This window comes from Diuraphis noxia, unplaced genomic scaffold (assembly GCF_037042655.1).
Source record: "Diuraphis noxia isolate RWA-SAM2 unplaced genomic scaffold, SU_Dnox_SAM2 contig0002, whole genome shotgun sequence".
Taxonomy (NCBI): Eukaryota; Metazoa; Arthropoda; class Insecta; order Hemiptera; family Aphididae; genus Diuraphis; species Diuraphis noxia.
In genome coordinates, this window is record NW_028301712.1 from 79,085,894 (window position 1) to 79,096,797 (window position 10,904).

At 26.9% G+C, this 10,904-nt stretch overlaps 1 protein-coding gene across 1 annotated transcript; it reads right to left on the reverse strand.

Moving 5' to 3' along the window:
* Positions 1-919: 919 nt before the first annotated feature.
* Positions 920-4,268, reverse strand: LOC107167033 (DNA-directed RNA polymerase II subunit RPB11). The gene is made up of 4 exons (XM_015515918.2): positions 4,040-4,268; positions 3,248-3,337; positions 2,989-3,163; positions 920-2,073 (listed from the first exon to the last, which is right to left on the reverse strand). The coding sequence occupies exons 1-4, from the start codon at positions 4,090-4,092 to the stop codon at positions 2,038-2,040; spliced, it is 354 nt and encodes a 117-aa protein (XP_015371404.1). The 5' UTR covers positions 4,093-4,268; the 3' UTR covers positions 920-2,037.
* Between the last annotated feature and the right edge of the window lie 6,636 nt (positions 4,269-10,904).

The window sequence follows — 10,904 nt, forward strand, 5'->3', positions numbered from 1 at the left end:
CGGAATAGTTACCTACCTGCTATATTTAATATATTTTTATTTTTAAAATCGTAAATAAAATGTACATCTTAAAATACTCGCTTCCAAATCAGAATATAGGAAAAATCCAACGAGTTCGTCTAAATAATACTCTTACCTTCAAATTGCTTAAGAGGTCAATTCTCCCTAGTTTGTAAACTAACGGAGCTAAACATGATCTGCTGAACTTAAAATTTGCTAATGTTTGGTATGAACTTGTAACAGGGAGACAACACATGCGAGTATAACGTAGATAGTAGATTGGTTACCTTTCTACTTTTAGGAATACCAATCCACTTTTAGACACCATAGCAACACAATAACAGTGATCTAGTGTATGGTGTATTCAGTATACATGTACAATGTACATGTTTTTAACTTTTAAGTAAACATGGTGCTTAATTCTATTATTTATTACCATTGTAATGCCATTAATGGCCAATGGGGTACAGCACACAAGAATATTGGATAAACATTATCACTAGTCTACCCAATCCTAATCAGCACTTAGTAGTTTACTAGTTTATAATTGCATTTATTAAAATGATCAAATAAACTCATTATTAGTTACAATTATAATGTAATAGTGTATTTGTGAAGCCTTAGAACAAATAATAAAAATATGTTTAATTATCTATCAAAATCTAGGTAATAAAATAAAAAATACTCAAAATTGTCAAATTTGATTGTAATTTGTCATTGAGTATCAAATTTAATTATACATAGTACAGTAAAACTTTCATATAACAAAGTCACATAGAGAACAAAAAAAAAAATCATAATAAGGGGAAATTTGTTATATAGAATAACACATTTGTATTTGTAATGATGAATTAATGAAGCCTGAAATTTATGGTTCTACAAAATAATTTGTTAAAAAGAAAATTTGATCAAATGAAAGTTTGTAACATAGAAGTTTCACTATATTTGTACATTTAATGATTTATAAATGTATATGATTAAAAATTACATTAATATTTGTATAGTAATATTTACTATTTATTATACCAACATTATAATAAATTGCAAATTATAGATAAATATAATTATATAGGTCGATCGACCATACTGCATCAGTATAATTGATGCATTTTAGTCTTAATACATTATACCTTTAGATTATGTTTGCTGTCTTAATTAAATACCTTCAAAAATAACTTAACACAAACAAATTTGATATTATTACACTACCAAAGTTACTGAATCTTACAAATTTATTTATTTGTTCTTAATATTGAATTATTCACATGGTAAATATTTAAAATACTTATGCAGTTATGCGTAAACCTTAGGTTAAACAAATAATTGTACAGTTTTAAGTTAAACATCAATATTATAAATTATAATATTTAAATATTATATAATATATTATATTAAACATTATATTTATATTTTATTATGTTTATAATTATAAATATTTTGTTTTAATGACTACATAGATTGATGAATTATCGAAAAAAAAAATAACTTTAGGTAAAATTTCAATAATAATATTTAATATTTAAGTTATGATTAATATATTTATTATTAATTACTTTCAAAAATATATAATGCAGAATAGGTTTAAAAAATTAAATCTAAAAAGACATTTCAATCAAAATAAAATAATTATTTTAAAATAGTTTTGAAGCTCTCAAATTAATCTTATATAGTTTTATTTTACAACAAAAACTATTTATTAATACCTTTATAATGTAATAGTTGAGTGGCATCTGTCCTTCTGAATTTAAATTTATATAAACTAATAGACTAGTAATAGTTTAAAAATAAATATTTAATTGTACAATACTACAGAGTAAGATACAAAATACAATCAAAAGTGATATATTTGATTGACTAAACAATTTATGATATACTAATCGTGTACAATATGATATTTGAATTAATTTATAATTATGAAAAAAAAACCAGTCAAAAAAACATTAAGTAATTATCAAAACTTATAATAAATTCAGAAATACATATAATTATGATTAATATAAACACCTTAAATATACTTCATTAAATGAATAAATCATATTAATCAAGGCCTTCTTTTTTCTCCCTTAAAGCTTCCTAAAAATAAAAAATAAAAATACAAATGTTAGTTGAAATAATTATAAAAATATGCTTATAAAGATATTGATATGTTTAATGGGGATTAAGGAATATTGCCAATTGTATTTGAAAAAAATGATGAAATGCAATTTTTTTAAATGTTGTAGATGTATTGTTCTTCAAATATAACAAATTTTCCTGTGAAGAATTGTATTTAAGGCTAAGTAACATGGTTCTAGATACTTTGAACATAATATAAACTCATAAAGATAAAGAATACCTACAAAAACTAAAACAAGAACAAAATATATTTTTTTTTAAATAGACAAAATGATGTTAATTATAACTGACATTCTATTCTATGTGATAAAAATATAACATTATAGTAGGTCTAGTAGGATAAAGGTAATAAGAAAACAGCTGATAAAGAGCCAACAGAGAATAAGTACCTTGAAGTCATTAATAATATTGAGAACAATATTATGTTCAATGGAAACTTGAAAAAAAAGTTAAAAAATTAATAAATATAAAACATCATTCAAGTAAATTAACAATTATTAAAATATATAATATTGTATAAATAAAAATACAGGGAAATTGTTTATATGATTAAAATCACAATAATTTAATAGCAAGTTTTTTTATATACATTATAACTTACAGATTTTATTAATTTAGATTTTATAAATAATTTTCTACAGTACAATATTTTGTTCTAACTTTATCCTGCTACTTAAATCTCTTACAGCGTCTAAAGCCAATGTTGTAGGAAAATATTAATGTGCTAAACACAGAAACAAAAGAGATTTAGTAGTTTAATAGATAATATTAGATATGATATATGTATGTCATATACGGGCACTTTATATTATATACCAACCTAACTGTTCTATCAAAGTACAGCAATCTAAATTAATTATTTAAAGATAATACCTTGAAACGTTCTTCAAACAAAGAAAGTTCAGCCAAGAGATCAGTTATAGAATTAGTTAAAGCATCTTGAGGTGTATAATCAGATGTTGTTTGTATGCGAAGTTCAAATTTATGTTCCAGTGGATGTGGTTGTTTATATCCAGCAAAAAGTACATTTGGGTCTTTAAGAAGTTGGCTAATTTAATAAAATAATACATTATAAAGTATTAACACAATAATAATAATCGGTAACTAAGATAATTATCAAGCAGATACTTACTTCCTGATCATGTTTCCCAGAGTATGATCTTCTTTGTTGACAGTAAAAATTGCTGCATTTGTAACCTTAGTATCTACTTCTTTGACTATTCTAAAATTCAAAATGCAATGTTAGTCAATTCCAGGAACCACCAAATTTATCTATGACAGATGTCATACCCAGTAGAAATATAAAGATAGGGGGAAGGGTGGCTATTGTATGGTACTGCAGATGTCTGGCTATGAATCCAGAATTGTAAGTATAAAAAATGTTAAATATAAAGATAATAATAAATACAATATATGAATAATTAAAAACAGCTGCTATATTTAATATGGTAGGTTAGGTTAGGTTATATATATACCAAAACTGTGTAAAAACTTGTATTTCCATTTTTTTTTTTATATACAAAAAAACTGAGATTAAGTATGTTGAGTCCATTTGTAACTCACAAAATCGCTCGCTTCAATTTAATTAAACGTAAATAAAAATTGTTTTTCTTTCTAGTATCCAATATCGACAACCAATTTCTATCAGTAACAACCTACAAAGTTAAAAATCTAATCATTTGTCTATGGTTGATCATAATATACACAAAGAAAAACATCCTTGATAAATCTTAATCAATTTAGTATTTTTTTTAAACTAAATTGTAAAAATAAATTACCAAGCATTTCAAATATGTTTCTAGTCATAACATTTTAAAAAAAGGAGGATGATGGTTGGGACTCATTGATGTATAAAGTCATACTATATAATTTAAACAATTCGGGGCCACTATTCACGGGTATAATATAACTCAATATAACTCACTTTTTTTCTCCGTCATACAGCAAAAACGATTCAAATGTCGGAGGAGCATTCATTTTATAGGCCTAGAGTACACTAAAAAAAAAAGAATACAGATAACGAAATATCAAAATATTTATTAACAGCTCAATAACGAAAAGCGAATATTTTGCGAGTGGCGAACTGGCCAGTCCGGTGAGTGTTAATACTTAATAGTAAGTTGACAAAGTTTTAATCAATATTAATAAGCTAAAACAATAAACAAACAACAAGCAATTCTTATCAAAGTAGTGTTATCAATGATGTATAAAAACCAAAGATATAATATATAAGCAATATATATATATATATATATATATATATATATATATATATATATATTCGTATGAATGTTATTAACACATTAACAATAAAATAAATTATGAACATGGAAGTTATAAGTTATGGTATTAAATAATAGATAAAATAATGAAATTTAAAAAAAAAAAATAATAATAAAATAGGAAAAAAGGAATAAACATTTTGGCAATAATAATACAATACAGTAACATATTATATACTAAAATAACTCTAGGTGGGTACTGGGTAACATATAATAGACTAAGGGCCATTCTTACAATGCTCGGTTAGTGCCTGATAACACTAACCGGAAGAATTTATCATGAGTTAACCGATAGAATTCTACCGGTTAGTCTTAATCGACACTTAACCGGACATTGTAAGAACGGCCCTTAGACAGTTATATATTGATAACTAATTTTTCAAGCCAATTAATACCATCCCTGGTAATTTTATTCAGCTCTGCCAGTCCCCCAGGGAATGCTCTGGTGGGGCATTCTTCCACTATGTGTCTTGCGGATTGGGCATGGTGTCCACAGTCATATATATATATATATATAGTCATATCATATGTCTATGATAAAAACTTTATAATACTCTTTGGAATTTACCATGACAAATATTATCATGGAATGTACCTACTAAAATAATTTATCCTGTGGTCCGGTAATGTACATAAGAGGGGAAACGGGCTGAAGTCCCCTCCAACCGCCATAACCTACGCATTTATCGATAATACTTTTTTTTGAAAATATTTATTTAGTTTCAACTAACATATTTATCTAATAAGCTAGAACGAAAATTCATGTATGTCTTGCCGGATTAGCTATTAATTAATAATATCGTAGATAGGTAGGTTAAATTTATTTTACTAAAAACATTTCATTTCATTGTATCTATTTGCATATCAATTATCATTAAATGATCAGTTATAGTTCGGTAAAAGTATTAAGTACTTGTATAAAAAAAACTTTTATTAAATTGTCAAGCTACATTTTTATAACTACAAATCATTTGTCGTTTTGTCAAAATTGAGCTTCAAATAAATGCTTATAGAGTTCCGTGTTAAGAATTAAGAATTTTATGTTTAAATTCTCCGAATAATATTCTGTTTTGGAATATGAAATGAAAAATGTTTAGTGTCATCCAAAAACATAAAAAACTTTAAAAACTTAAAAACTGATGACAATATCGTATTATAGGATATTAATATCTAACATCTATGATAAACGCCAATATTGTCGTCATTTGTCGGACACTATTCACAGTAATTATTCTAATAATTTCAATGAATAAAATATAATAATTAATAATTTAAAACCCAACAAGAAACCGAACAGTCGTTTAACAATACTTTTCTTATTACTAGGGCTAGGATTTATATGCAATGAAAAATTGTAAAATATGCATTTTATTTACCAAAATATGCAAAAACAAATTTTTTTTTTTTTTAATTATAATTCATAATTTATTATTAGATCATATTATTACATTAAATATTAGTTTTATTAGACGTAACTTGGCACTTTCACTTTGAACTTTCGGCATACTGGACATTATTATTAAAACCAATCAAATTATTAAGTATAAACGTCCGCATATTTACGCAACACACGACGTACTGATACAATTTTTCTGTGCTATCTCACTGTATAACAATGCAGTGTAAGTAATTCTACCGGTCGTCCGACCAACGATAAGATAACAAATGGAAATCATCTGACCTATAAGATAAAATAGGTAGGTAGTATTTATGCTATATATTTACAAAAATTCAATGGATAAACCAAAAACTGTCGGTTTCGTGAAGTACCATTTAAAATTAACAATAACTTATAAAAAATAAAAAAATATCGAATTCTAAAAAAATTATGAATATGCAATTATATGCATTATGTCCAAAATATGCAAAAAATATGCAAAAAAAAATGGTCCGATTTAAACGAGAATAAGCCAAATCGTGGACATATCTAACAACCAATCAATTTGGACTAAAGGAAAAAAACATGCAAATGCATTTAAATCCTAGCCTTACGTTATTACCTACCTACTTATACTACATTTACTCACATATATCATTCTGATCAAGTTTTTTTTAAATAAAATATCTCGATAATACTTTTCTTTCTGAGTGAAATGAAGACGAATGAAGACTGCAGTCCCTTGATATGTGGATTTAGTGGCGTATATAAGAAAGGGCTAGCAGATTGCAGTTTCTCTCCCCCCCCCCCCATAAAAAATTTATAGTAATTTATTTTGCGTTGATAACATTGCCCTACCCCCTACCAATCACTACCATACAATTACATCGAAGACAGACTGACGAGTAGAACAGACGAACTGTCAAATAAATATAGTAGTCTCTAAAAGCTAGATCGGTAATATATAGTTGTTATCCAGTGTAATAGTCCACTCAAAAAATAATTTTTTTTATTTTAAATGAGCCTCAATAACAAAGGTTATTGGCCTTTAACATTAATATTTTTATCATTAACAATAATATATACAAAACAAAGGTAATAAAAAGGATTGAGATATATCTAGGTTAAATAAAAATAATTTTTATATACTTCAATGTATGGAGTTAACACTCTAAATACAACTCGGCTACTTATGTTTAACCCAAAGAGTCAACATTTAAGTAAGTTTGATTATCTATTGTTCTGGAGCTTGCATATTTTACTTTTTACTGTTTTTTTTTTGTCTTAAAATTATAGTTTATTGCTATCACGGAAAATTTTTTACCCAGGTACGAAGACACATCGAGAGCGCAACGCATAATAAATATATACGCAATCACGAACGACGACGAAGGGTCGAAGGCATAGCATCTCCAGGTCGTATAGAATGTTATAATATTTATTAAATCAATTATAAATAGTATTGTATAATATACTAGTCGTAAGTCCCGCCAAATTCAATAATTTTTGTTGTAAGTATATATTTAAAGTTTAGTTATATAATAATATTTAAACCTTGCCCTCTCCCACCACTACAAAACAGCTCAAAGTACGGTGATAATGTCAAAGGGATTGGGCGAATTTAATAACGAATGAACAATGAAAATATGTATGAATAACATTACATAATGACGTCTGAATGTCTGATCAATGAACGTACCATCACTAATCAAAGTTACGTCGTAATTTATCAAACATGAAATTATCATTATGTTTATGAATCCGCGGGAAAATCGCTCTACTATAAATCAAGTTTTTCAGTGTAACTTGTCAACGAGTAAGCTGTAGTGGATGAATTGAATTCATGATAATATACTATTCTATACCTCTGTCCTCCACTTAAAACAATTTTGAAAGGACTAAAGGAGATATAGTTTCGGGCGGCCCCCTTTTCGGCCAAAATGTACCCTTCCTTTTCGGCCAGTGTCACTTTTCGGCCAAAACTTACCGTTTACTTTTCGGCCACTGTTCCTTTTTGGCCAGCACAGTTTTCTTTAAAATTTACAATTTTAACAACTGAACAAATTATTACATTTGTTAAATAAAAATTAATTTTTGTGCATATTTAATTATTATTATATTTTTATTCTATGTATCTTTTTTATTTTATGTATTATATTATAACATTTTATTCAATTTATTTATTTTATTATTTTTCACAAAAGTATTAGTCATTTAGATGCTTATTTAATTACTATTATATTTTTTCACAAAGTATTATGTAATATTTTTTTTTTAAAAATCACATTTTTTGATACAATCATAACTCATAAGTTGTTAAAATTGTAAATTTTAAAGAAAACTGTGCTGGCCGAAAAGGAACAGTGGCCGAAAAGTAAACGTTAAGTTTTGGCCGAAAAGTGACAGTGGCCGAAAAGAGTAGGGTAAGTGTTGACCGAAAAGTGACACTGGCCGAAAACGGTGACGCCCATAGTTTCTACCTCTAATTCTAAGACAAGTATGTGTTTCAATTTTTAATATTTCATCTAATTTCCTATTAGTAAATGTGCCTAATATAGTATTAATTAAGTAGACAGTATGTTGAGTTAAATTTTGCCAAGAACATGGTATATACCTGATATTATAATGTAATGATTTATTTTTATCATAATTTATTATTTTTATTCATTTATATTTACTACTCGTTATTATTAACGACTGGGACGTATCTTAGATGTTAGGTATACTTACAGTTATCGCCTGCCAATAAAACAATAATGGTTGTCTTCGTGTATATGTGTATATATTTTTACAAAAGTGATTTCTCTTATTGATAAATAATTTTATATATTTTTTGCATATCATCAATATTGCATCAATATGATCAATTATGATCAAAAACAATTAATTGAATATATAACATATATTTTATTGTTTTTTTATAATATTATTTTATAGTCAGGGGCGGACCGGGGTAAAAAATCGGCCCGGACGATCCTATAGGTAGAAGCCCAAAAATTCCACGAATATCATATTAATCATTATACAGCTTAAGTTTCTTTATGACAATGTCCAATCACCATCACTAATCACTACACAGCTGTACACATGGGCCCAATATATCTGTGAGGGTCCGCAATCATACTAGCTGAGAGGGCGTTCGCCCCATCACCCTTCGGTCCAGTCCGCCCCTGTTTATAGCTATATTATAAATAACTTTTATTATTCGCCCAATATCTATATCATAAGGACGTATAATTTTGTAAAACTAAAAATAAAAATGTTCAACGAGTGATAATAAATTGCCTGGCTACAATACGATTGAAATAAAATAACTGTTTTACAATAAAATTGAGCAAATTTATTGGCGTATCAAAGGAAATAAAAACGAAAAGAAAAATCTACACGATCGAGAATAAAAACTCTGCAATGTTGCCATTTTCAATATTTTGAACTACGTATATCTTATAAAAAGTATTTATTTAAATAATTATAAAAATTCAAAATATAGTACGAGTTTAAAGTTTCCGATAAAATTATTGTTATATTATTTATATCCCTATAAAAAAACAAACTTTTTTAACGCACTTTGTGACACGACTATAGGTGATCAAATACTTAATAGTATATAAACTGGATTATTTCTATAATAATTTTAATATTGTTACTTAGCTTAATAATATAATGTCATGTTTTCCCTGAATATTAAATGTTTAAATCGTCGTATCTATGACGGTTAGTATATACTTAGGATAAAAATAATATTTATTTACTATATAAGGAACTAATTTATCAATCAATAACATTGTCGATAAAGCTGGGCTCAACTCTTTTAAGTTTGGTATCATAATAATTGAAGTAATTAAACGTGAAAATAATAAATTACAAAATTTCGAGAATATGTATGTGGCAATCTCGCATTAAATATTCTATGCTCAATCGTGTTGCTAAAAAGATATAATAATATGCTCAATCATGCCTATCCTGGCCACGGCGGTGGTTAAGAAAAATAAACTTATATACTCGCGTATAGCGGAATCTGTATAAATAAAATAAAAACTCCTACAAATATACTAATAGTAATTTATCTTTGTACGTACAAACACTACAAGCTACTATTAAAATAAAAATGAACCGGTAGCCGAGTTCAATTCAAGTAAATATAACAGATTCGTCGTGACAAGTGAAGATGTATTATCTTCAAAATGTAAGCAGCTAATAATTTCTCGAATAAAATATTTAAAGCACATAATAATACTAGGTAGGTAAGATAAAAATCATACATTAAACCACTGGTTCTCAAACTGGGGGGCGTGTACACATTGCTGGGGAGTCGCAAGCAGTTATTACGAAGTACAATTTTTATTTTAAAACTTATAGAAAAAATATTAGACCGGAAATCTTTATCTGTTAATCGAGTATCAATAACGGATAACGGATAAAGACTATAAATGTTTGGCCTCAGCGTGTAACTTAATCGTTTTATGTCACGTTATCTGTTTAATAATTCTTGTCTTATTCCGAATATTGTATAGAATATAGAATATAGATAATTTATATGTAAAGTGTGCACCAAAAAAGGTGATCGATTTTTTACAATTTATAAGAGGGGGACGCGAAATTTTCGAAAATCTACAAAAGGGGGCGTAGAATAGGAGTGGTTGGGAACCACTGCATTAAAAGAAAGTATAGCTACTTTAGCTATATATTATCTATAGACTATAATGGATAAAAACATTATTAAATTAAATATAAATTTGACATTTATTCTAAAAATTCTTTATCAAATAAGATGAAAATCTCGACCGCTGCGTCGTAAGAGCCGACACATAATATTTGAAATCTCAGTTATCTGTCAAAATCCATTAATCCGTCTATTCTGTCTATTGTAGACTGTATTGAATAAAAGCAATGATCGCAAAACGTGGACATCTAAGACGGCGTTGTAGATAGGCAATTTGGGGGCATTAATGTGTAGAATTTAAAAACCGTGTATCATACACTGTTTAGTGTTGATAAGATCCTACTAGATACCAAGATAACAAAAAAAAAAAAAAACCGAACTAAAACAAATTAAGTACTTAATTAAAGGCGCTGGAATGAAAAGTAAGAGCGGACAACTTTTTAACCTTGTAGTCCATAGCTTACAA